At 50.7% G+C, this 27526-nt stretch overlaps 1 protein-coding gene across 3 annotated transcripts; it reads left to right on the plus strand.

Moving 5' to 3' along the window:
• Window positions 1-24781, plus strand: LOC119106362 (WW domain-containing oxidoreductase). Of its 3 annotated transcripts, none has more exons than XM_037229988.1 (9): window positions 1-128; window positions 15442-15569; window positions 16244-16352; window positions 17465-17660; window positions 18141-18336; window positions 18997-19182; window positions 22291-22436; window positions 22624-22736; window positions 23140-24781. In XM_037229988.1, exons 2-9 carry the CDS (start codon window positions 15475-15477, stop codon window positions 23341-23343), a joined length of 1245 nt encoding a protein of 414 aa, XP_037085883.1. In that variant the 5' UTR covers window positions 1-128; window positions 15442-15474; the 3' UTR covers window positions 23344-24781. The 3 variants fall into 3 exon arrangements, with proteins under 3 accessions (XP_037085883.1, XP_037085884.1, XP_037085882.1); XM_037229989.1 differs by having other exon boundaries at window positions 1-113; XM_037229987.1 differs by lacking the exon at window positions 1-128 and adding an exon at window positions 13510-13583.
• The last annotated feature ends 2745 nt before the right edge of the window (window positions 24782-27526 follow it).

The raw sequence follows: 27526 nt of genomic DNA on the forward strand, positions 1-27526 counted from the left end.
TGTGCGAAGGCGTTCTGCTGTCAGCCGGCGCCCCTGCAAGTCCGAAGGGGGTTTTGGATGTTAGTGAGGCAGCTGGGGCGAAGAGCTGGGAAGGGCACCGACGGGATCTCGAGGTAGGAGTCGGAAAGGTGAGCGTACGCAGCGCCAGCGACAGCAAACGGAGACTGGACGGTCACGTGATCGCTGAGTGCAGATCCTCAATGCCGGATGAAAATCGCATGGCGGAATTCATGTATCTCGAAAAGTTCCATGAGTTGGTGCTAAAAGCTGCTCAAAACGGTGACAATACTTCTCTATCCTATAAAACTCGATTTAGTTTGTTGCACATGTCGGATAGGGATGTCAAGAAATTTCCCAAATTGTGCGAACTTGAGACGGGAAACAAAGAACTTTTTAGGCTTATCCTTCTCGTGCATAATCATGGATATAGTTTTGAACGTTCATGAAAAGTGGGAGGGCAACGAACATCTCAGCCACTGGCTGCCACGGGTAGGGATGCGGAAGCCGGAGGTGGGAGGCAGCGCTTACTTGCAAACGTCGGTAAAATCTAAAATTTCCCCCTCGCCACGTGTGCGCGCATTGAAAACGTTTATGTGTTCCTCGCTGTGGCAACCAGTGACGCCGGATATTATTTTCGGAAAGGGGAGAACATACTTTTCGAGGGCCCTCAAACATTGTGGGCCCACATTCTCACGGCGGTGAGCCCGGTCACCAGCAAAATGTATAGCGTGCGAGGAAGATGACAAAACGTGAACATTTGGGGGATATGTTTGTGTTTACGTACGCACAGCCAGGTCTTAGGTCTTAGCCAAGGATCAGGGCTGCTCCGGGGCTGATGAGCGGCCACACATCCACCAGCCCCCCCCCCCCCCCCCCCCACACACACACCTAAAAACAAACAAAGGCTGCTCACTGAATTTGGTTTGTCTTATTTTGAGGGACCATTTTCCTTGCTTTCCTGCTATTATATCTGAAACAAAGAAGCTAGAATTCTCGGAAGATGCCATTTAAGTCTATGAGATGAGCAAAGCAGATATCAAATGACTGCAGCCAATAAGCCGCCGGCGACTTCCATTTCCCATTTTTAATTGAACCATTCGCTAAATTGACTCCAGGCAGGGGCGTCGTCGGAGTTTTTCGGTGGTGCTTTAACACGCGTCCGGGTGGCCGGTTTGATACCCTTCGCTCGGGTGGGGGTTAGTTTGACCCCCCTGAGATCTCAGAAGCTAAGAGAGCTAGAAACACCAAATTCACAGGGTGTGTTGGGCTGTACGTGAACTCACTTAGGTCCGAGTTTCAGGTTACCAGGTCATGACCTTCGGGTCAAATAAGGTTAAACAAGGTCATGTTCTAGGTTACTCTCCAAAGGGCCCCTTTTACCTAGATAACTGTTCTCAGCAAAAGGCCGCATGCTCATTTAAGTTCAGTGACCTTGCTTGACCTTTCAAAGGTCATGGTGACCAAAATCATGCAAGACTGCTTTGAGTTTTGTATTTGAATAGGCGGCAAAGATTACGCTATGCAGGATGATGGATGATGTGATGTCAACAAAATGTTGACCTGAGTCATTTTAGGTCAGTGACCTATTCTGATCTTTAAAAAGTTCATGGAAGGTGTAAAATGCGGTTACTATTATCAACAAATTTGAAATGAGCACCAGAAACTACTCCATACAGCAAGTCCTAGAGTAATAAAACAGGTTGGTTTTGACCTTGGCCTCACCTTCATACCTAACCCTAGGTCAATGTAATTTGTTCATTCAATTGTTGTGTTACCTAAGAAAGCATCTCAGAGATTATGGCTTCGTCTTATACTCCGTTGCTGGATCAGATTGCTAAGTTTTTTTATGACAGACGATCCGTTATTCAATTGTCTACAACTTTGCAAAATTTGGCGCGGCTACGCCGCGCTGTCCGGAGACCATTCCGAAAAACCTTCGGAGGGGGGGGGGCAATTTGACCCCCCACGCGAGCGCGTTTTAAATGACAGGGTAGATCAAAACGGGCTTAGCACGTTTTGCTCGTGTGGCCAATCGATGTTCGTCCGCAGACAAGCACGCTGCCTTCAGAATCGAATAGTGAAGACATTACATGAAGCAATTTTGAGCATGATGATTGACGGCTTTGCGGAGCAACAGCACCAACGCCAAGCGTTGCAGTCTCCATGGCTCGCGAGTTTTTGGTCCGCAGATAACACTAGGCGGCGGCCGGCGGGCGAACAGAAACGACGTACATCAGAAAGTAATGCTTTTAATGTGCTGTGAAATCAATTCATAGGCTTGAAATGCACTCCAGGTTGTATATTTCACCTGTACAATTTTCAGATTGGTGCTCGGAACAAATTAGCATTTACAGCGCCCCGAGAGCTCGGGGTGCTGTGAGCGACAGAGATTCCGCCATTAAACCAAAAGCTCCATTGACGTAATGGCAGAATCTCTGTTATGAGTTCAGTTGTTCGGTTAGGAGCCTCCAAAGTAAGTTATCGACCTCCAGCTTAATCAGTACCAAAAAGTACTGGATGATAAACGACGATTTAAAGCCAACATTTGTTCTTTTGACTGTATTCTCCGCTTGAAGCCGTGCTTATGACCGGACTGCGAGCGTGCGTGCTCAAAACCATCCTTAACAATTTACTCTTAAAACGGAGGGACGTCGTCAAGCAAGCATCTGTTGCCCAACTCTACACAGGTTGTTGGCCCGTCCCAACCCACCTCATGAGAGGTGCTCATTGGTCCCCGTACCGATTCATCAGTATGCAGAGGTCAGGGGTCTCCTACTTAGTGAGGGGGGGGGACTTCAGCCACCTCCTAACTTAGCCCCCCCCCCCCTCCCCAGGGGCCAGAAGACGCCCCTGTCTCTGTGCACAGTGATTGGCATTTGCCTCTTGCAATGGGCTGAAACCACGCTTTGGCCGCCCCGAGTTCACCGCGGTAAAACAAACGAGTTAACGCATCGCTTGCTGCGGGAGCGTGATGGATGATCACAAAACATCTATGGAAGCTGTGCAGTGCGGACTGGTAACAATGGAGTGCATTGTCAAGGAAACTGGCCCAGCTTTTTGTAATACCTGCGGCGTGCGAATGAACCCGAGCAAAGATCAAACGTCGGCCTCCGCTCAATCTCTGCTCGGTTATCACCGCATTCACGCTCTTCCGAATGCCGGAAACTTCAGTCCAGTCATGTTATCCCTAACTCCGTTGTTGTATTTGTCTTACCACTGCCGCAATATTTCAACATAGCACAGCTTCCGTTTGATCCACAATCCACAGTTTGTCGAATGCATACTACCGCGGCCTTAACCGTAGCATGAAGTATCACTGCATTAGCTATCTTTGCATAAAATCCCCGCGATCGTCCCCGATCTATCACCCTACATTTCGTGCGCTGGCGCTGTTTGCGGGAATCAGCGTCCTCCTACAAGCGGGGACCCAGGATTTATCGTTGCTCGCATGGCAAGGTGGATATCTTTTCGGCGGCTTGACTACCACTCAACTCAAGGTCATGTAACCACTTAGCTTGTTTCACCAACCATACGATTGATGGTAACCCTATGGGCTTAAAAACAGACCCTCGCCACAGCACGAGCTGCTCATCAATCCCGTATCGAGTTGCCAGCACGCATGTGCCCTCCTCACGCTCGTGCTGTGAAAATTTCAGGCCCTTACTGCTCCCTGTTTAACCTGTACAAGTTCAACAAGCAAATGAAGACAAACAAATCTACGTACATACAAGTGTAGATAGTGGTTTATATGATAGCTTATTATATACTGCTCATAGCACCGTAGATATACTGTAGATAGTGTATTGTATGACAGCCTCGTTTGAACTCACAACCAGTACAAATAGGCTCTGCACCTCATCTTATTAGCCAACCTCATTCAGCAATCCGGGAACTTAACTTGTTCATACGAAGATTACTTGGCTCTAACTATGGGCATTTAACATGGACAAAAGCTATCACATCTAACTGTCTAACATCGTTTTACCTAGCATGGAGCTAGGAGCTATCACATGCAAACGTGTTTTCTACTTTCCTAACCACTTAGATGAACCGACAGGGCCCTCTCAGGTCTGGAAAGGGCGTATCATATGCTCAAGTGGGGCCATTATTAAATCATTCAGAAGGGCCTTTGCGCCGATCAGGGATGCCCTGAGCCGAGATGAATCTATATGTCGGTCAGGTAACACCAGTACCGCACAGTGCGCTCCACATCGGCATGAGCCTCAGAGCGCGCTTCCCGATCAGCTACAGAGCCGGGGTCAGTGATTTGTACCGGTCAGGGTCCACAGAGCCTAGCAGAGGGTCCTGTGCTTCCAAGGGGCCCCGAGCCAACCAACGAGACGAAACTCCACGAGCGGAAAGGTATTTTGGGCCATTGAGGAGGTGTCTGCCTCCCCACGGTAGATGCCGATATACGGCCTGAACATGAGCTGGTCAGAATTTTAAGAGCGAATTGATGGTCCAGGCGCCAGAGTTTCATGCGCCTTGATTTCGCCGGCTACTCTTGAAGAGGTTGAAGGTTTGTCGCAGCATTTTAGACGAAGACAAATTCAAAAGCCTTAAGTACTAACTGCCAAGAACAGCGCGACAAAACTATAAAACTCGCGTTTCTCCGGTAATAACCAAGTTAGAAAATAAAGGCCCTGCTGTCATATACTCTTCATCTGGCTCACGTCCGCCGTCGGCGGCCAGTGTCCTGACCCGGCTGTCCTCCGCATGACTGACTGTGAACTGGTCGTATGACTGTTTTGCTGCATATTCATGGATCAACATTACTACTTATTGGTGTGTTAAGCATATATTGGACACCTGCAGCGGTATTTTTCCGAATTATCTGCCCTTACACCACACCACCGCAGACAAAAAACTGTCGGAAAGCTACCCGTCTAAGGCGTGAGTTGGACCAACGGACATTCAGTTGCCATTTATTCAACGTGGCCGATTTAATCTACCTTTGTATGTAGACAGGGGCGCAGCCAGAGCCTCGCCAAGTATGCACAAGGTTGACAAAAGGATCCTGATGGTGTCCCCCCCCCCCCCCCCCCCTCCTCCAAAGAATCGTCGGATATAGTTGATTTGTTAAAAAGAGGCGCGGTTTTCTTCGTTTTATTGTTAGTTTTTCCTGTTGTTTGTTTGTAATGTTTAATTGGTCAGTCAGAATGGATTAGTGATACAAATTATGTAACGTAATTTTAAACATGCCCGCTCGCAAATCTTAGCAACACAAACTTCGACGCCAGGCGCTGCCAGTGCCCACAGGCCGCGCAGCGTCGGCCCCAGGGTTAACACTGAGCCGTGGCCAATGGGTGGACGAAAATGATGACGCTTCTGAAGGACGTATCTTAGAACATTTAATCGAACAGAGACATGACTTATGTGACGTGGTTTCGAACATGTCCTCTGGTAAATATTAGCAACAAACGCCTCCATACCAGGCGTTGCAGTCTCCTTAGGCCGCACATCGTCGGCCCAACGGCTAACACAGCTGTGGTCAACGTGGGCGGAAATGATGGAGCTCCTAAAAAAAGTACCTTTAAACGCTTTAGTACATCAAGTCTTTCATTTAGAAGGTAGTATGGACGTATATTTTACGTGCGCGATTTTTAGATTGATGATAAGAACGGATTGGTCCTCGCAGCACCACGACTCGGTGATGGAATCTGGCGGTGGAACTGGAAGAGTAAGGGAAGAAGACGAGTCTTCGACCCGTAGTGCGTCTTAATTTTCATGCGCCTAGATTTCGCGGGTTGCTTTGCTAAAGATAAGATTCATCGCAGCATTTTAGGCGGAAAGAAATTCGGAAGCTTAAAAAACTGACCACCAAAAACAGTGTGACAAAAACCATGAACCTGAAGTTTTTCCTTTAAGAAACCAAGTCACAGAATGAAGAGTCTTCTTTCATATATTCCCTATCTTAACCCCGCTCCCGTCCGCTCTGGACAGCCACTGTCCTGGGCCGGCTGTCCCCCCCCCCCCCCCCCAAGACTGAGACTGACTGAGAACTGATCGTATCGCTGCTTTGCTGCATGCTTATGGGTTCATGGACATCTGCAGCAGCAGCATTTTCCGAATTATCTTCTCTTACCCCACTTCTTCCAGAAAAAGCTTTCGGGAGGCTGCCTGCCTCAGGCATGAATTGGTCCAATGGACACTCAATTGCCCCTCGTTCAACGCAGCCGGCTCGATCTACATTTGTTTGTATGCAGGGGCGTAGCCAGAGCCTTGCTAAGGTGGGCCAAGGTTAAAGAAACTCGATGGCAAGCCCCCCAAAAGGACTACTAGATATAACTGAGTGCTTAACAAGGGGCAAGAGTATCTTCGTCTTATTTTTATTTTTAGCTTGCAGCCAGAGCCTGCAGCGAGATCTGTTCTGTTTGTATTTCAAAGTCGATAGGCTGCAAAAATCAGGCGTTGAACAACTGCATAGAAAAAATCACCGACGTTTGTAAGCTACAGGGGTTCAGTGAAATCTTTCTAAACCGGTAAAATTCAGAAGCTACGTCAGATTTTTTATGTGGATCATACGGTCGCATTAAACATCACGCGAAGGTAGATTGCAAATAGAAATGTGTAAACAAATGTTTATTAAGATGGCCAAGCCATGTTTGTGTGAAAATGTTGAACGTTCAGTCAGAATCGATCAGCTTCACAAATTATCTAAAGTAGTTTTGACCATGCGCGCTCGCAAAGCTTAGCAGCAAAATCCTCAACGCCAGGCGTTGCAGTCTACGTGGGCCGCGCAGCGTCGGTCCAGCGGCTAACATTGAGCCGTGGCCAACGAGCGGACAAAAATGATGACACTTCGGAAAGCAGCACTTTTCAACGCTTTAGGATATCACATCCAGCATTTAGAGGGTAGTCTAGGCGTCTATTTCACCTGCGCGATTTTTAGATTGATGATAAGATCGGACTGGCCGTTACAGCACCGCGGAATGGTCTGCCATCTGGTGGTGGGACTAAAAAAGGAAAAGGTAGAACCTTCATTTTTCGTGTTGCTGTAACTGCTAATCACACATATTAACTACGGCGCCTACCTCCTGGTGTCATTTACAGCGGCCAACGCCGCTCGGTCTTGCGGAAACTGCAACCCGGGCCATCGCGGTCCTTGCTCCCGAGATTTTGGGCACGCATGCTCGAACCTTTTGATGGAATTTGCTTCAGTTATCAGTTTTGCTAAAGACGGAACGTTCTCAGGCAAAAATGGCACGGCCTTGTTCGTTTTTGAACTCATTTCGACACACTCTATTCAACGATAAGGAGACTCCTTATTTCCTCCCGGTCAAAGAACCCCTTGAGTAGAACGCTAGGAGCACATTACTGCTCCCGGTCAAGGGCTGAAGGACCATTCCGTCAAATTGCGGGATGCTTTCCGGCTGCCACTGTGGTGACACGGGGTGCAACCCCCGGTCGATCCGGATTTGTTTTTAAGAGATATTGTAGACATCCTGGATGTATATTGTAGATCGAAATGTGGTCCCAAATCTCCATTAACATGGCTAACCCCTGTTTTTGCATTCAGTCAAGATTTATTACCGGTTACACCTTATATAACAGGTTGTTGGTTCTTGGTGGGCCCCATCTACAAAGTTGCTTGGGCCGGTGGGGGATATAGAGGGGAGAGAAGGAAAGCACGAGATCATGCCCTATGGACCATGCCGAGGAGACCTTTAGGCTCCAAAGGAGCCGATAACCGGCCGATCAGACGCAATGTCCTAACAAAACAAAAGCACCACAAAATTGGACGTCTTTGGGCCTACAGACGACCGAGAACGGCTGCTAATAAAATTAAGGAGTCCATAAGTAGACAAGGCTAATTCTTCGCTGATTGAGAAGGTGTTAGTTGGGGACATTTTGTGACTCATTACGCTGTTCACAGACCTTTGCTGTTATCCGGGCCCTACACGACCACTTGTCAAGCCAATGGGGTCGCTAAGGAGCTTTCCACGTTGCCTATGACATCTTCACATTTTCTCGCAGAGCCCAACGCTGCTGTTGGGAAGCTGTCTGCTTCCATGTCTGGACACTCTTGATCGATCAGGTTTTCCTCCACGGGTTATTCCCATTCGCCCGAAAAGCGCCATACGCTTTGCCCGGGCCCTCATATGCCAGGGTACACGCAGTCGCACAGGGGCTCTTCATATAAGTATCGGGTTATTTCCACTTGCGTGGAGGGCCTTGTGCTGTTGCTGGAGCCCATATCAGGTAAGTCACCAGGACACTCGATGCTCAGGGCCCTCTGCGCTGATCGAGGGACCTTTCCATTCGATCTCATTTACGAAGAACTCTTTACTCCTATCGAGACTCTTTCTGCTGACCCTCTTGGACACCCTTGATCGCACGGGAGTATTGGTTGATGGTCTTGGGTAATTTCCCCTTGATCAGAGAACGGTCCCGTGCTTTGGGCAGAGTCTTGTACGTCAGCCTGTCAGGCCACTACTGATCGTTTAGGGGCTTACCACGCCTTGAATTCTTTTCGCTTGCTCTGAGGACCATATACTTGTTGATGGTAGCCCCTTTGTTGGCCTCCTGCGGCACCCATGATCGCTCAGGTTCCGTCCCTATTAGCCTCGGTGCCATAGCCTTAGAGCAGCAGTCGGACATGCACCGACGATTTTTTGTCGAACTCAATTTGACGTGCCGCCGACGCCGTATGTGTCATTTCCCTAGGCTATTTAGTGTGAGATATGGGCGTGGGAACAGGGGGGGCCATGCCCCCCCCCCACTTTTCAAGGTGGGGGGCCAACAGTGTTAACTGCCCCCCCCCCCACACACACTTTTCACATTATAATTGTGTTTAGCTCACTTTTGCAGCACATTTGAACATACATGCCGATTTACCTAGTTCACCAGACATCTTCCTCAATATGCGCCATCTATTTCGTTTGCTTATTGACCATCGCTTAGTATCACAGCCGCAGGCCGAAGCCACACTGCCCATGGAGACTGCAACGCCGGGCGTCCAGGCTGTTGCTGCTATGACTTGCGAGCGCGTATGTTAAAAACCATATTGGATGTTTTTTTATCAGTAATCAATTCTGGCTGAATCTTGAACATTTTACGACGAACACGGGTTACCCATATTAATACAAGCTTAGGATCCCATTTCATCCACAATCTACTTTCAGGGATTCCTCAACATCTCTGAACAAAACAGAAAACACGGGACTGAAGCCTGTGTGACAATTTTTGGGCCCCCTTTGGCGATCAGGGATGTTGTTGCGTCAGTGAGGGTTCCTGTGCTGATCTGGGGCCAACTGCGTGGGTCAGAAGGCCTCCCGTATCAGGGAGGGGAAAAACGTGAAACGATATATCCTTCCAATGGCCTCCGGATCGACCAGGAGATCCCGCCTCGTGTCGCTAGAATGGCAGCCAGAAGACGCCTCACGATGGGACGGCGTGGTCCTTCAGCTTTTGACCGGAACCAACGGTAATGTGCCCTTGGTGTTCTACTCAAGGGGAACCTTGCCCGAAAGGAAAAAGGGGGCCTCATTATTGTTGAGTAGAGTCGAGGTCTCATTATTGTTAGAGTAGGTCGAAATGAATTTTAAAAAAGCGAACAAGGCCATCCCATGATTGTCTAAGAACGTTTATCTTTTCAGAATGAATTAGTGAAACTAATTATCAAAAGGTTTGAACATGCCCGCCCACAACCTCGAGAGCAAGGACAGCGATGGCCTGGGTTGCAGCTTCTGTGAAACCGAACGGCGTTGGCCACTGCAAGTGCCACCAGACGGCGGGCGCCATGTTAATATGTCTCCTGGACAGATTGATAGTCACAGAAACGCGAAAAACAAAAGATCTTTCTTCACTCTTCCAGTTCCACCGCCATATTCCAGCACCACTTTGCGGTTTATGGGCTAATCCGTTCCTGTTATCAGTCCAAGAATCGCACACGTCAAATAAGCGCCCAGACTGCCTTGTAGATGCAAGATTTGGTGTCCTGAAGCGTTCATAGGCACTTCTTTCAGAAACGTTATCATCTTCGTCCACCCGTTGGCCACGGCTCAGTATTAGTATTAGCATCAGGTATCAGTATATTTGAGCCGACGCTGCGCGACATACGAAGACTGCAACGCCTGGCGTCGAGTTTTTTTAACTAAGATTTGCGAGTACACATGCTCAGAATTATGTCACAACTTTTATTGCTAACCGATTCAAGTGTTTAAAGGTAATCATTTCAGAACCGTTATCATTTTCGTCCACCGGTGGACCATGACGAAATGTTAGCCACTGAGCTAGCGCTCCCCGGACTATGGAGACTGGAACGCCTGGTGTCGAGGTTTTTGTTGCTAATATTTGCGAGCGTGCATGTTAAAAACCACGTTATATAAATTGCACCACCAATCGATTCTGACTCAATGTTAACAATATGCAGACAAACATGGCTTGGCGATGTTAATACACATTATTGTCCACTCGATCTACAGCCAAAAATTTCACCCTCAAATTTCGATGACACCTATCAATCCACAATCTACCTTCGCGATGTCCTCAATGTTTGTAGAACGCAGATATAACGTTATGAACAAACTTATGAATTCCATCGCTTTAGAAAGGGTCCACTAAGCCATTGCAAACTAAGAATACCGTTGATGTATTCCATGCGGTCGTTAAATGCCTGATTTCTGCAGTTTATTGACCTTAACACGCGCTCGGGTGGGGGTCAAATTGACTCGCCCCCCGAAGGTTTTTCCAGAGTGGTTTCCGAGAGGTGCGGCATAGCCACGCCAAATGTTGCATAGCTGTAGACAATTGAATAGCAGATCGTTTGGCGTCAAAAATGTTGATGTGCTTTGTAAGGTCGCTGACCTATGGCAGCTCAAAATCAGGCCATAGTTTCAGCGAAGTAAACTTCTAGGGAATCGTTCAATCTGATGCAACAATGGAGTGTTGGACGAAGCCACACTTCTCTGAGATGCTTTCTTATTTTATAACCGCTATAATTTTCGTTCACCGGTGGACCATGACGAAATGTTGAAACGCAAATATTAAATGAGCAAATTAAGCTGACCTAACGTCAGGTACAAAGGTCAGACCAAGGTCAAAATCAACCTGTCATTACTCTTGGGTTTGCTGCATGTAATAGTTTCTGGTGCTCATTTCGAATTTATTGATGGCAGAAACCCCATTATACATCTTCCATGGACTTCCTAGAGGTCAGAATAGGCCATTGACCTGAAATGACCGAGGTGGACATTTTGTTTTTAAAAACATACTGCATAGCGTTGTCTTTTTCGGCTATTCAAATGCAAAACTCAGAGCAGTCTTGCGTGATTTTGGTCACCTTGACCTTCCAAATGTCAAACAAGGGCACTGACCTTAACTGAACACGTGACCTTTGCTTAGAAACAGTTACCTACGTTCTGAGGGCCCTTAGAGACCAACCTGGAGTTTCACCTTGCTTGACCTTATTTGACCCGAAAGTCATGACCTAGGAACCTCAAACTCTGACCTAAATGAGTTAACGTACAGTTCAACACACCCTGTGAATTTGGTGTCCCTAGCTCTAATACATCCCAAGATCTCAGGAGAGGGGGTCAAATTGACCATCACTCGAGCAAAGGGTATCTAGCCGGCCACCCGGGCGCGTGTTAAAAATGCGAACAGAATTAATTTCATGGTAGCTTCTGGCTTCTGTTCTAGTTACAACGTAAAAAAAACAATGAAACGAAAAAAGCCGCGTCCCCTGTTAACAAGCAAACTATACACGGGGATATTTTTTTGTGGGGGAGGATCACCATAATGGGGGCTTCTGTCAAACCTGTGTTCCTTTTAGCAAAGCGCTGGCTACCCCCGCCAACACAAAAAGTAGATCAAGTCATCTACGTTTAATGACGGGCAATGAAATGTCCGTTGGGCCAATTTATACCTAAAGTAGGCAGCTTCCCGGCGGCATTTTTCTGGGGTGGTGTGGTATAAGGGAAAACCATTTGGAAAAAGCACTGTTGCAGGTGTCCAACATATGCTTTATATCCCAATTAGTAGCAATGCCGATCCAGAAATGTGCAACACAGTAGCCATGCCATCAGTTCGCGGTCAGTCAATCGGAGACAGCCGGGCCAGGACAGTGGCCACCGACGGCGGACGGGAGTAGGGATCAGACAAAAATATATGACAGAAGGGCCTTCATTCTGTGGGTTGGTTTTCAAAGTAGAATCTCCAGTTCTATGGCTTCTGTCACCTGGTTTTTGGCAGCTTCAAGCTTCCGAATTTGTTTCCGCCTAAAATGCCGCGACAAGTCTTATGTCTTGAAAAGCAGCCAGCGAAATGAAGGTGCATGCAAAATCTGTTGCACGGTGAGCCCTCGATTCACTTTCAAAATTCTCACCAGCCTATGCTCAGGCCATATTTTTGTATCTACCCTGTGGAGGCAGACGTCTCCTGATTGACCCAAAATGCCTACCCGCTCGTGGAATTTCGGTTCCCCAGGACAGACAACGTCCAAATGAACGCATTACCTCGGGAGGATGGATAGCCTTATTTTCCGAATGACATAGACGAGTCAGATAGGAAAGAGTGTGCACCAGTGAGAATCAGCTCTAGATTCATACCTAGAGTAGCAGTCATTACTTTTGAATAAAGAGCGATAACCTCCATCTCTACCCCCCCCCCCCCTCCCCCAGGTCATCGGGCTTGTTTTCCAGAAAAAAAGTTCCTGAAGTACGCCCTGAGCGTGTCCCCACCAACTTTTTTGAAACGTTCCTACGCCTATGGTGGGAGACACTTTTTTATGCTTGTGAATCACGTCCTTAACGTGTCTTGAATGCTAGGATATTTTGTACTTCTTTCTAACAACGGAAAAAATCATGCATTAATCATCAGCTGATTACATTGTTCAGACAACTAGCCGTAAACAAGCCAGGAATCAAGTCCGTGCTTGGTTTTGATGGCATTCAGCAGTCAAATTGAGTTGATTTTGCTTGATGTTCCAAAACGCTCAACCTCAAAATCACAGGATTTAACATGATCTGTAGAAAGTGAATGAGCTCCATGAATGCGCATGCGTAGCACGCCTAGCTTTATAGAGCTGCGCACAGTTAGATGGGTTCCCGTGTATATATTGCAGCTTAATTGCAGGAATACGATGTACTTTTCAAAGGAGCCCCAAAATCCAGGGCGCCCACAATGCCGGCTTCCCCCCTTGAAGAAATCTTGGACCCGTCCCCGTTCTTGTTATTTGATGCTGCGGTCCAGAGTTAGATGTGTTCTCCACTAGTCGCCCGGCCAGTGGCCTGTCTAATGACTGTTTTGTCTTGAGTTTAGTCTATCCTCCAAAATTCATCTGACCCCATGACCCGGTATGTTGAGTCCAAGCCCCGAGTCGTGCAGTCCTCAAAACCCTGCTACACTAAAACTTTGATCTTTGAGCGTAAACTTTACATGCCAGCGATTTGACCCGGCAAATAAGTTGCATATATGACATACTTGGTTCATCTGTGGCGCACAACGCGACAGGTTTTGCAGCGGGAGGAATGTGAGCACTGGCGATTACCAAGGCCCTAGGCGATTACATACGGCGACGCACGGCGAAGCAGCGCAGTAGCGTACGGAGCAGAGGGTGCGGAGCGAGCGCGGCGAGAGGAGTAAGAATGGGCAGATGAAGGGCGATTGGTAGGCCCTTATTGATTAGCGGAAAGCCATGCAAGTGCTCGTTTACAGCGCAAGACTATATAAGTATGTCCTGAAAATCCAACTGAGACTAGTATTTGCTGTATTCACTCACCCGACATAATCCGTGCCTGCACAGAGCTTTCACGCAGCTTATTTTAACCTGAACTGTGGAGATAGCTGAAAGCTGAATGGGGAGTCACTGGCTTATGTTCCTAGAACTGAGTGTGAAGCCTGTGTTAGCATTATACAAGGATTTAGGGCATGTGTAAAGTAATGTGTTGTGCTCTCACCTTTCTGTAAAACAGTCATCTGCATGGTGTTTCTAAACTGCACTAATGCCTTTCTTACCTGTGGTGTCTGAGATCAAGGTAGATTAATAATATCATTTATTGAAGCTCATCATCCCATGTGTGTATGCAGGGTGTTGTAATGGAAGATTGCAACTCAAAGTTTTCCATGAGGCATCCATTCTAGCATACTGTGAGTGCAAATTTTCAGCAGCATGCATCACACATTTGCACCTAACCCATTTGTCAGGTCTTACCTTACCTTGCCTCATGGTGATCAGAATTTGAAAAGGCTTCTTGGTCTGTTGATCTTGGTCTATTTTAGCTCCCATTCAGGTGATCTAACATCCTTAAACTAGGGATGTGCCCAGTGTGTGATATCAACCATGGTATCAGCCCAGTGTAAATCAAGCCTGGACTTGAATTGCTCAACTGAGGTTGAAAGTGCTACTGTTGGTGGATGGAAGAACATTCCAATCATATAAGGCCTGGGTGCTGATCAAATCTTGACGGACAAGAGTCCTGGCTCGAGGTTTATGTGGATATCTTCTTGTCACATCTGAGTCTTGTCTTGTTAGGAACTTCTGTACTAACAGTGACATGGCTTGTGAAACTTTTGAAACACTGCAACCATGTCTTTCCAGTGGGCCCCAAATGATGTTGTTGGCAAATGACTGCCTCACAAGCCCAGCATTTGGTTGACCTTTGAAATGGCCTCCACCTCCCCACATAGTAATTGAGCCTGTAGTCCACACAGATTTTGAGGTGCCTCTTTGTGAGCTTGACTGTGATTTCAGTGCCATTCAGGAGTTATGTCAGTCCTGGGTCACAGTTGCTGATGTATTTAACATTTTGATGCATTGAAAGGGAGCAGCCACTCCTCCAACTGCTTGACCGCAGTATCACGGTAGACTGATACAAGAGACACAGTCAGGGGATTCAGAACACTTCAGCGCATCTTCTAAGTGTCTTCCGCGGAACATGTTGACCATGGTTTGCACTTTTTCTGGTGGATCGTTAATAAAAATGAGGAACAGGCTTGGTTCTACCACCACATGTGTCATTCCAAATGTGTCATTCCACCCACAGTTGTGGTAAAATGACACCCATCATCATGTGGTACTGCCACCAATTGCCTTCCTTGGTGTGACTCAAACAAATGACCACATTTGTATGGCTCATTGAATGGTATTTGTGCTGACTTCAGCTTGCTTTGCAGCATAATTCATTTGCCTATGAAACACACACTACATTCTTTGAAGGTCTTATTTAATCATGCCCCAAGCTGTGAGCAAATGTGTAACTGCCTGTTGCTGATGTATGATGTGCCCTTACCTCTGAGTTTAATAATTTAATGATAATATGAATAAGGCCATAGTAGTCAGTGACAAATTCCGTATGCACCTCCATGCAGAACTGATTTTTATGTGATTGTGATTATGTATTTTTCACATTTTTCCAATTGAGCTCCATGAGGCTCCAACTCAACACAGAGGTACCAAACAAGTGTTGAACCTTTACCTGGATGGCTACCTCCCTTCAGGTCCGAGCAAAAGTCGGACTGGTGACGGGGATCATGCAGCCGCCAGGCTACGATTCGGACAGCGAAGACGAGCTCCCTCCAGCATGGGAGGAACGGGTCAGCCTCGATGGCAGGGTCTTCTATGTCAAGTAAGCCACCAGCTGTTTTGCTCGTCTCAGCCCAGTGGAGCTAGATCGGCTGCATAGTGGGCCTTCGATTGTGTCTCGTCTCAGCCCAGTGGAGCTAGATCAGCTGCATAGTGGACCTTAGATTGTGTCTCGTCTCAGTCCAGTGGAGCTAGATCGGCTGCATAGTGGGCCTTAGATTGTGTCTCGTCTCAGCCCAGTGGAGCTGGATCGGCTGCGTAGTGGGCCTTAGATTGTGTGTGTCGCATACTTGGTTAGTTCCACGCGCTGCTAACGCGAATCGGGTGCTTGAGCTTGTGTTGGGGCCAGGTACATGTGTTTTCCCATGCAGTCTTGGATGCTTAAAACGTCATGCTTGAACAGTTATAAATAATTAACAGTTCCCATGAATGGGTTGCATTTAAACCAATATTTATAAAGAATGTTTGGGTCATTCAGGAGGACAACGCGGTCTGGTGTTGGCTGAAGCTGGGCGTTGTTTTATGCGGTTTCTGGCATGGCTCGAAGCCGGCTGAATTGGGCTCTGTTTTGTTATGAAGTCCACGAAGTTAGGGTTGGCAAATATTGCGTGTTATTTCTGGGAATTTCATGATATAAACTGCTGAGAATTGCACGACCGCTTCTTGTTAGGTGATTACGGTATAGGCCGTTTGTGAGTTGTGGACGCCGTTTTTCAGTCACACGGAGAAGGTGACCCAGTGGAGGCACCCCCGGACAGGAAAGAAGAAAAACGTACCTCAGGAGCTTCCCTTTGGATGGGAAAAGGTTGTTGATCGTGAGGGCAAGGTAAGCAACGAATTCTCTGACTGGTCAAAGTGGAAAGTCCTGGTCCACCAAAATTCAGGTTTAAATCAAACCTATTTTTGCTCAGTTTTTATATTTGCTGGACTTCTGGGAGTTTGAGAGGGAGTCATTTAGAAGAGTCTGGATAAAATGTATTATTCTATATGTTTGAACACTTCAGGGAGCTGAGCCGTGCATGCATATCGGTGGTAAGCAGTCCTGCGTGTTCATAGCTAGAGACGGGACCGGGATCCAGGCGCTCTGGATGAAATGCGAAACCTCCGCGTAGTCTTAGTGTGGTCCCGCTTGTGACCTACGTAGAACAATAGCACATTGGAGATAGCCCACCGAGACGGATATGACCTGACGGTCTTGTCGGCTTTGTCTTCGTCCGGTATTTCGTCCCTGGCCAGTGGTGCGTACGAGGGCAGCCAGGGACCTTTTGAAAATCACGCATCGATAGAATTTTTATAAGTGCATTCTACACAACGATCAGGGCACCGAGACCGAATTTTCGAAAATGGATCTCTGGCCAAACATATATGTATATATATATATATATATATATATATTGAAAAGTGTCAAACACGCTATGAGACATCGTGCCAAAGCTGCTGTGGAGTGGTTGGGGGCACTTCGGTCTCATACTGTCCCAGACGGCTAGGGGCGACTCTAGCGCCACCGCTGGCCGTATCGCACACTAGTACAGAACAGGGGCCACAGGTGACGGGAGTGAATCTCTTGACGTGTTCTGCGCGACCCAATGATCGTAACTAAAATGCCTGTCCATAAACCAGGAGCCTACATGTGAAGCCCAACGATCATTCACTGAAGGACATCTCCTTTTAACACAGAGGGGGGTGGGATGGTGTGATGTCTGGCGTCCTTGCGGTGCAAAGTATCTGGTACATGCCATGAACCTTACGCAAAATTTACGAATTTTGGAGGGTCGGAACCCCACTCAACCCTACCCCCCGAAATCTCATGAGACCCCGCCACGACTAACGCCAGAGGCGGTTTTGAGCCGGTGTTCCTCACGTGACGCCTGCCGCCTCACGCGCGGCGACCCCACACGCATGCCTTGGAGCGCTGCCAGCGCCGCCCGACCGCCGCAGGTGGTGTACGTGGACCACGAGAGCCGCACGACGAGCCTCACCGACCCGCGGCTGGCGTTCGCCGTGGAGGAGCAGGAGGGCGGCGAGGAGGGCATCCGGCAGCGGTTCGACGGCTCCAGCTCGGCGCTGCAGGTGCTGCACGGCCGGGACCTCAGTGGACGCGTGGCGCTGATCACCGGCGCCAACTCAGGCATAGGTGAGCGCTGATGCGGGGCGGCGGGAGGGGTGCGGAGACTAGACTGGGACGTGGCGTGCCGGGGCGGGCTGCGTCGGACCGGCTCTAATTCTGGCCAGAGTCGGAGTTCATGAGTCAGGTACGGCCGCACAGGTCATGGGTCAGACTGGGGTCAGGCTGTGGTCAGACAGAGGTCGTGTTGCTGAGGGCGGACGGGTTACATGATGAATTACAGTGGTTAATGGCCACGATAGGCATACCAAGCATGCACAGGGTGTACTAAAAAGGCTCTTGTGTACTAAAAATGACGTCACACTGGACACTGGAGCTGATGGGGTAGTGATCAGACCGAGACACTGACTAGACTCGGTCACCACCAGGCGGGAGTCGGTCTGGATCAGTGAGAGTATGCTGTAAACATGTCCCAACAGATCCGCATGCCTGACTGTCGCTGGCCAATGTTTCCTGCCGACCCCTGACCGGCCCGCGCCCGTGCCCCAGGCTACGAGACGGCCCGGTCGCTGGCCTACCACGGCTGCCGCGTGATTTTCGCCTGCCGCGACCTGGAGAAGGCGCGCGCCGCCGTCGACACCATCAGATCGGAGCGCGCCAACAGCGTGTGTGACGTCATTCACCTGGACCTGGCCAGCCTGGCGAGCGTGCGCGAGTGTGCCGCCGAGTTCCACAGGCGCCACAGGTCTGTTGATGTCGAGGTCGCCTGGCACAGACGTCCGTCCACATCCGTCACTCGTCGCTACATATGCTCATTGGTGTCTTACGATGATGGTATTTCCCATTCTGTGTAACGTTAGTTTTGGCCCGTTCGACCGCCGGTGGCCAGTTTCTGAAGGGCAGTGGAATGAATCATTAGGGATAGCTAGCGCATGGTGCGCATGCTCATATTGTGCAAATGGGCCAGGTGCATGCGCCGTGCCTTCGCTTAGTAACTTGTTTGTGATGGTCTTCGCGTTGATTGGTGCGTTCGTGGTATAGCCCTAATCAGACATAATTATTTTCTGGTAGGGGTGCTTGGTAATGCATCATCCGAGAACTCATGGGCTCGACAAATAGCGTGACCTTCCCATCAGTGAAATGTGTCCCAGATGCTGGCATGCAACTATGTGCACCCCAGAGGCCGACCGACGCGGTGATGCCGGCTCCCCATGCACATGTCCCCTGCTGAGTCGGACCCGCTCTAGGTCAGGCCAGAGTCAGAGTCAGAGTTCATGAGTCAGATCGGGCCGTACAGGTCATGGGTCAGACTGGGGTCAGGCTGCGCTCAGACGGAGGTCGTGATGGCCAGGAAAGACAGGCTACGTGGTAAATTACAATGAGCTGAGTTCCTCGCGGCCCGCAGACATCTGCACATGCTGATCCTGAACGCGGCGGTGTTCGCACCGCCGCACACGCTGACTGAAGACGGGCTCGAGTCGCAGTTCGGTGTGAACCACCTGGGCCACTTCTACCTGACCCTGCTGCTGGAGCCGGCGCTGGCGCGCACCCGCGGCGCCCGCGTGGTGGTGGTCTCCTCCGAGTCGCACAGGTATGGACACCCCTGCTGTGGTCTCCTCCGAGTCACACAGATACGGCACCCCTGCTGTGGTCTCCTCCGAGTCACACAGGTACGGGCACCCCTGCTGTGGTCTCCTTCGAGTCACACAGGTACGGGCACCCCTGCTGTGGTCTCCTTCGAGTCACACAGGTACGGACACCCCTGCTGTGGTCTCCCATGAGAGTCACTCATTTGCGTACATTCATGTTCGCTCAAAATCACATAGGTGAGAACCTGTGCACCTTTAGTCCCTGCAGGTCACGCAGGTACACCCATGGTCTTCTCCAAGTCACGCACATGGGCAAGTTTGAAGCGCGTGACTTGCTGCCAGCTGTCTTTTTGCTGTGTCGTTGCGCGTTTCATTTTCATTTTTTAAAACATTTTTAACGTTTTTTTACGTTTACATTACATTACATTACCTTTTTTACATTTTCATAGGATTTTCAGCTATTATCTTCACCTGCCGTTTGGTTTTCAGTTCCATATTTGCCATGTAAAGGATATTGATTAATTCTTTATGCAACCATTATTTATCAGACGATTCGCCAGACGTAAAAATTCCTACGATCAGTAACGGTCTGCTCACCTAGCGCAGTCTGGCAAATGCATGGACGGTTGGCTCGCCCTTCGTGTGCCACGCGGCTCTGCCTTGGCATGGGCTGCAGTCAAATTCATGCGGATAAGACAGTAGTAATCGCCGCATTCTTTGGAGAAGACTCAGGACAATGTATATATATATATATATATATATATATATATATATATATATATATATATATATGTGTGTATATATATATATATATATATATATATATATATATATATATATATATATATATGTGTGTGTGTGTGTGTGGAAAATGGAGATATAGGGATATAATGGAGATATATGCTCAAGGCCTATGTCTCCATTTTCCTTATTTTTCTTCGAGGAACAAGGCTATTACTACTGTCTTATCTATGTGGATAATGTTCCTCGCAAATGCACTTCACAACTTGCGTAATCAAATTGATGTGGTAGCAACGAACGTAGGCGTTGGTTTTTTGTGCTAGAATGTCTTGATTGCGACAGAAGCTCTTGAGTGTCAGCAGTCAGCTTTGTCCAAGTATCCGCGCTAAAAGCGCGCCAATTTCACAAGCCTCACAACCACAGCATTGTCACAACATCGGCGCAGGAGGGCCGTTAACAGGCTGACGTGTCGTAGCTATTACAACCATTCCGTTGCATGAGAAGCCAAGAGATGATAAAGTTAATCTGATAGCAGCCAGAGTTGGACAGGCAGGCCGATGCATTATTTTGATTCTCACCGTGGCACACATATTCTGCTGCAGTCCATCGCGGTCCTTTTGAAAGATCATGCCCATCATGCCAAAGGATCATGCCCAAGGCCTTTAATGCTTCCGTCATGCCGGCTCTGCACTTGGTTGGCATGAATTTCCCAATGGTAGGACAGGTATATATCCATTCTGCTTGCTTGCGCATTAGAGGTGTAGTAACCTATTCAGTATTTGTATATATATGTATATATATATATATATACAAATATATATATATATAGATATAGATATAGATATAGATATAGATATGTATGTGTATATATATATATATATATATATATATATATATATATATATATATATATATGTATGTATATTTGTGTGTGGGTGTGGGTGTGGGTGTGGGTGTGGGTGTGGGTGTGGGTGTGGGTGTGTGGGTGTGGGTGTGTGTGTGCGCGCGTGCGTGTTGCGGGATAAACGTTTTTTTGTGTGTAGTTTTAGGGTAAGTTTAGCCATTTGTCCCTGCCCAGCCCCCAGCTCATTTTGTGAAACCACACCTTCGTTACGCATCACTCTGCCGTACGCCTATATCCATATATATCCTCGCATGCGTTCAAATGTCTCCAATGGCAGTGACAGCGCATGGGCTCTGAGGATTATTGAGTCATGGTGACGTATGGTATTGGCACTGCCTTCCGTTTCTGAAAGCCAGAGCGCAATAGTGTCTCCTAACTGTCCGTCGTCTCGCAGTCCAACGCCTCCTACCTGTCCGTGGTCCCGCGATTCAACGCCTCCTAGCTGTCCGTCGTCTCGCGATCTAACGCCTCCTAAATATCCGTGGTATCGCGATTCAACGCCTCCGACCTGCCCGTGGTCCCGCGATCTAACGCCTCCTAACCATCCGTGGTCTCGCGATTCAACGCCTCCTAACTGTCCGTGGTCTTATGATCCAACGCCTCCGAACTGTTTGGGGTCTCGCGATCTAACGCTTCCTAACTGTCCCTGTTGTTGCGATCTAACGCCTCCTAACTGTCCGTGGTCTCGCCATCCAACGCCTCCTAACTAGCCGTGTCTCGCGACCCAACGCCTCCTAACTAGCCGTGTCTCGCGATCCAACGCCTCCTAACTCTCCGTGGTGTTGTGATCCAACGTCTCCCAGCTGTCCGTGGTCTCGGGATCAGCAGAGCCGCTGACAGCGTCGCCGTCGTCGGGGCGGTGTCGGCGCGGGCGCGCGTCCGGCCCGTAAGGCTGATTTAGGGGGCGGCTGTAGCGCCGGCCGACCCGTTGTCCGCCCAGCCAGCCGGTGGCGGCGGCGCGGTCGGGGGACAGGTCCGTCGGAGCGGCGCGACGCTCGTCCGCGTCGCTGTGCTGTCTGTTGCACGGACAACGCTCAGCTCACGCCAGAGGATTTGTGATGGTTAAACGTGTAAAAGTGCTGGTCTGAGTGGGCACAGTGGAGGATTTGTGGTGGTTGGGCGTGTAGTAGTGCTGGTCTGAGTGGGTAGTGCAGGATCTGTGGCGGTAAGGCTGCAGTTAGGCTGGGATAGTTCAGGATCTGTGTAGTAGTGCCGGTCTGAGTGGGTAGTGCAGGATCTGTGGTGGTTAAGCATGTAGTAGTGCTGGTCTGAGTGGGATGGTGCAGGATCTGTGGTGGTTAAGCGTGTATTAGTGCTGGGCTGAGTGGGATGGTGCAGGATCTGTGGTGGTTTGGCGTGTAGTAGTGCCGGTCTGAGCGGGGCAGTGCAGCGGGCGGAGTTTCTCGTCGGTCTGCCAGCGACTCGTTGCACCGTCATCACCTGACGCGACTGTCGCTGCCTGCAGGCTGTCTCGTCTGTCTGCGGAGGATTTCACGTTGGAGAACCTGTCCCGGCCCGCCAGCAAGTACGTCGGCATCGTCGCCTACAACGACTCCAAGCTGTGTAACAACCTCTTCGCCAGCGAACTCAACAGACGATGGTGCTCCAAAGGTTCGCGCTACAGGTGCCCTTGCCTGCTCATGTTTCAAAGCCAATATCGTTTACATTAACGAGCGGGCGCTGTGAGCCCAACAAGGAATCTATTTGCCACTCACACGTGCGATGATCCGGGCCGCTGCGGTAATCTGGCTGTGAAGCAGCGGGCTCGCCTGTAATGGGTGGTCCTTGGTCCTGGCAGGCATCACGAGCAGCTCATTACACCCGGGCAACATGGTCAGCAGCTCGCTGGGTCGCCACTGGTGGGTGTGGCGAGCTCTCTTCACAGTTGTGCGACCCTTCACCAAGTCCCTGGTAAGGCACGCGGGTGGTCTGAGACCTTTCCGAGCTCAGCAGGCTATGGCCAGTGTCGTGATTTGGCCTTTATGCGACACATGACCTATGCAATGTTTGAGCCATGTCTGTGCCGTCTGTTACCTGTGCTGCCTTTCATCTACGAGTATGACCTGTGGTGTATTTTGCCACGACGTGTGTCGTCTGTCTCCTCTGACCTGCGCCGTCTCTGTGGTGTACGATGAGCTATACTGTCTCTGACACTTGAGGCATGCCGCTCTTCCACACGTCCCGTACTGGGCTTTCCATGTTCCGCCCGTTCTGACAGCTATCACTTATACCGTGTGTATGAGGAGTTCCGTCTGTGTCACTCAGCTCTACTATGTGTCAGTTGGTGACCTGTGCCGTGCCTGCCTCTCCGCAGCAGCAGGCGGCCAGTACCAGCGTGTACGCCGCCACGGCGCCGGAGCTGGAGGGCTTCGGTGGCCTCTACATCAACAACTGTTGCGCCTGTCCGCAATCCGACGCGTCCGACGACCGGGAGCGGGCCGACCGCCTGTGGCGGCTCAGTGAGCAGCTGATCACGGACCGGCTCGGCCCAGACGCCCTGCAGCCGCCGCTCAGCTGAGGGTGGCGGCTCAGTGGGCAGCTGATCACGGACCGGCTCGGCCTAGACGCCCTGCAGCCGCCGCTCAGCTGAGGGTGGCGGCTCAGTGGGCAGCTGATCACGGACCGGCTCGGCCCAGACGCCCTGCAGCCGCCGCTCAGCTGAGGGCGGCGGCTAGCTGCGGCGGCTCAGTGAGCAGGTGATCACGGACCGGCTTGGCCCACACGCCCTGCAACCGCCGCCGCTCAGCTGAGGGCGGCCGCCGGCTGCAGCGGCGAGGACAGCCCAAGTGCCTGAGGACGAGACAAGCAGCCGCGCACCTGGGTCGTCCGGGCAGCTGGGGGCGGCTGGCAACCATGCTATCCTAGAGAGAGAAGGATGGCGTCCGACGTACTGTGTCGACTTTGCGGACCGGCGCGTGGAGGCAGCTGGGGCTGGTGCCGCAATGGGATCAGCCGGCGCCGTCCTTCACCAGCTTCGTCCGATGGCGTGCCAGGGAGAGACTCACGGCGCGCACCGGCAGCATCTGATGCGTCGGCGGCGTTCCCCGCGGTACGCGGTGGTTCGCCCACAGACAGCGGATGATTTGGAGTGCTGGGCGCCATCGGGCGATACTAAATCGGCGGCGGCGGCGCAGGAGCTCCGGCGGTGCCCGTCACGTGACTGTACGCATGTGTGCCAACGGTGTACTGATGCACCGTCACGTGACGGAAGAGCGCAGCCCTGTGCCGTCTCCCGCCAGAGAGACGGCTGAGTCTTGGAGGGGAGGAGGAGAGAGTTCTCATTCCACAGTTCCGCTTGTTCGCTCTTGCTGTGCTTGCGGAACAGTCCCACAGGACGCGATGCTCTGAAGGAGGGGACCAGCAGCGCGCGGGCCGCTCTAGCGGCGGCCGTCACTGGCTCGAGATCCGGACGTGCGCCGCGAGTCCACTGACAGGCGAGTGCACGAACCGCGGGCTGTCCGGACACCGCTCTGCGGCGCTCCTCCGGTTTGTGGTGCATACCATCGTGCAATGCGCGGTCGTGCTGTAGCGCCGGCGCACGGGAGTTGATCAGCGCAGAAGGCGCGTGCGTCTGCGTTGTCGGCAATCTAGGACGTGTGCCCGGCGGTGAATGAGACCACACTGCTCGTGTACCGGTACTAGGCGGCTGGTTCGGTTGACTGAGTGATGGCGGACCGATGCAGTATGCTTGTAATCTCGCGATACTGAATATTTATGTTGTAGGTGCGGTCACTTTGCATTGAATATTTATTGCATGAATGAGCAAAGGTGTTGAACTTGTGCGCTTACCCTGATTTATTGTGCAGATAAATGGGCATGATCGTATACTCCATACTTTTGTGTGCGGATAATGTATGTTCTTGAGGCATGTGTACGCCTGCTATGAGTTCACTCCCAATGACCGGCTCTCGTGACTCACAAATCGTTCATGATGAAATATACATGTACACATGCTATTATCCTCGTCATTTCGAGCGTTGTGACTTGTGATTTTCAGTGGTGTTAAAAATATTTATTAAACTTTTAAATGGTAATTACCTACCTTTGGTGACGCGATTGGCGAGCACAACAGTCCCGAATAATCGCTCAATCTAAAACATCCACATGCATAAATATCGATATCTTGAAATATCCACGTCCTGCGACTCTCAGATCCCCTTCATTCATGGACATGCTGTATAAACGGCCAGACGTTCTGGGCGTGTATTTTCATAGCCCCCGTGTGTGCTTCAGCTGACGCACTTCACGGATGTCCGGACGGCCCCCGACTCTCACGCGGGACCACCCTGCACCTACCCCAGCCGTCTGATCCCCCCCCCCCCTGTCATTCAGTAACGGCCGTCCACGATACCCGGACTCCGAGCTGGCGAGCGCGCGGCGGTCCGGCGGGCCACGGAACGGGAGATGCTCCCGAGGTATCGCGACGGAAGGTGGGACATTCGCAAAGCGTTCAATACGAGTCGTGTGCCACGGCATCAGCTGCGGCGGCGGGACAGGGAGAGAGGGATGAGAGCCGTTGCTGGGAACTTAGAGCTGACTGAGCGCCAGCGGCCACATCAAAGTCAATGGAAAGAAATAAAGATGGAGAGATTGGAGAGGGACGGACATTTTTTTCTGATTATTAAAAGCTCGACGAGTTAATGGGTGGCAATTTCTATTTCTGCTGATGGGGATCTCTGAAACCCGCCGGTGCCTGCTACCTTTCGAGCTGTGTTGCTGATGGTGGCTTCGTACTGCTGACGAAGGATCGGGGCTGGTAACAGGAGCTCAGTATTGTTAGCGGAGGATCGGTGCTGGTAACGGGAGCTCTATGCTGCTGACGAAGGATCGGTGCTGGAAACGGGAGCTCGGAATTGTTGGCGGAGGATCGGTGCTGGTAACGGGATCTCTATGCTGCTGATGAAAGATCGGTGCTGGAAACGGGAGCTCGGAATTGTTGGCGGAGGATCGGTGCTGGTAACGGGAGCTCTATGCTGCTGACGAAGGATCGGTGCTGGAAACGGGAGCTCGGAATTGTTGGCGGAGGATCGGGGCTGGTAACGGGAGCTCGGTATTGTTGGCGGAGGATCGGTGCTGGTAACGGGAGCTCTGTACTGCTGACGAAGGATCGGTGCTGGTAACGGGAGCTCTGTACTGCTGACGAATGATCGGTGCTGGTAACGGGAGCTCGGTATGACGAATGATCGGTGCTGGTAACAGGAGGTTGGTATTGTTGGCGGAGGATCGGTGCTGGTAACGGGAGCTCTGTACTGCTGACGAAGGATCGGTGCTGGTAACGGGAGCTCTGTACTGCTGACGAATGATCGGTGCTGGTAACAGGAGGTTGGTATTGTTGGCGGAGGATCGGTACTGGTAACGGGAGCTCTGTACTGCTGACGAATGATCGGTGCTGGTAGCAGGAGGTTGGTATTGTTGGCGGAGGATCGGTGCTGGTAACGGGAGCTCTGTACTGCTGACGAAGGATCGGTGCTGGTAACGGGAGCTCGGTATTGCTGACGAAGGATCGGTGCTGGTAACGGGAGCTCGGTGTCGCTGACGAAGGATCGGTGCCGGTAACAGGAGCTCAGTATTGTTGGCGGAGGATCGGTGCCCCCGGTTGAGTCCGCGACACTGCTCGTCCCGTAACAATGGGCCATCGTTTGACATCAGAAGGTCCTCTGTTTGGTATGCATAATGCAGTGCCGTCACCCGTGCTGCACACGTGACAGCAATCCCCATGTTTGAGGTACCGACAGTGATGGCGCGGTGTCGGAGACTTGGTCCGAGCGCCGCACCAGTGGTGCTCTGAATGGAGCACTCCATTTTCACGCTGGGTGGGGGGACTACCTGAAGTTAGCGACGCCTTGCATCAAAGCTGAACAGTGTCGCGGTGAACCGAACAGACCCGTTTGCCGCTGCTTACATGCCCCTGCATCTGATCGGCGCTGCCATGGGACCGGGCAGTGTAAACCATATGCCTGCTTTTGTCCGCTTGGTGTATCGTTCATACTTGGCGGGATGAATTCCTGTCGGTGATGAGTTCCTGAATCACGTAAAGCCATAAGTACCTTGCTGTTTTTCCCGAACGACATCCGCCATTCAGTTGCCGAGTTTTGCGCCTCACATGCCTTACGTGCCCTCCCTCCCCAGCGTGGTCTTGGCCGCCTTCCCAGCCCTCTCCTTCCGTCTCTCAAAGTGGTTCTGAGCTCGACCCGTCGCCTGGCAACAGGCAGTTAGCGTTGCAAACGTTCCTCCGGCCGACAGCAGACCGGCCCGGCCCGCCTCCACGACCGAGCTGGAGCTGGGCAGACCGCTGGGCTCCAGCCGCTCCCAACAACACGACGCTTTCGGGCGTCGACAGCGCCTCTGACCGAGGGCATCGCGCTTATGGAATGTGGCGACAGTAATATTCTGTTGGGTGCAGCGCTACATGACATAATGATTACTTGGTTCCCATCCGCGACGCGGTCGAGGCTGAAGAAGTCTCCGAAGCACATGCAGAATCCGCTGTGACCTGAGCAAGCCCCCGGGCACCAATACTGCTGCTGTGACCTGAAAAAGCCTCCAGGGCATGGACACAGCTGCTATGACCTAAACAAGCATCCAAGGCACGGACTTGCTGCTGTGATTTGAACAAATCCTCAGGGCACGGGCACTGCTTCTGTGACCTGAACAAGCCCCCAGGGCAGGGACATGCCGCTGTTGTGACCTGGCGTTATCTC

The sequence above is a fragment of the Pollicipes pollicipes genome, unplaced genomic scaffold (genome assembly GCF_011947565.3).
Source record: "Pollicipes pollicipes isolate AB1234 unplaced genomic scaffold, Ppol_2.1 Scaffold_6138;HRSCAF=7277_pilon_pilon_pilon, whole genome shotgun sequence".
In the NCBI taxonomy this organism is placed as follows: domain Eukaryota; kingdom Metazoa; phylum Arthropoda; class Thecostraca; order Pollicipedomorpha; family Pollicipedidae; genus Pollicipes; species Pollicipes pollicipes.

Excerpts from the sequence above, each read along its gene's own strand:
- LOC119106362 (XM_037229988.1), top strand. The coding sequence starts at position 15,475 with ATGCAGCCGCCAGGCTACGATTCGGACAGCGAAGACGAGCTCCCTCCA. Across the intron at positions 15,570-16,243 it reads GGCAGGGTCTTCTATGTCAA|TCACACGGAGAAGGTGACCC; the intron begins GTAAGCCACCAG and ends GCCGTTTTTCAG. Across the intron at positions 17,661-18,140 it reads CGGCGCCAACTCAGGCATAG|GCTACGAGACGGCCCGGTCG; the intron begins GTGAGCGCTGAT and ends CCCGTGCCCCAG.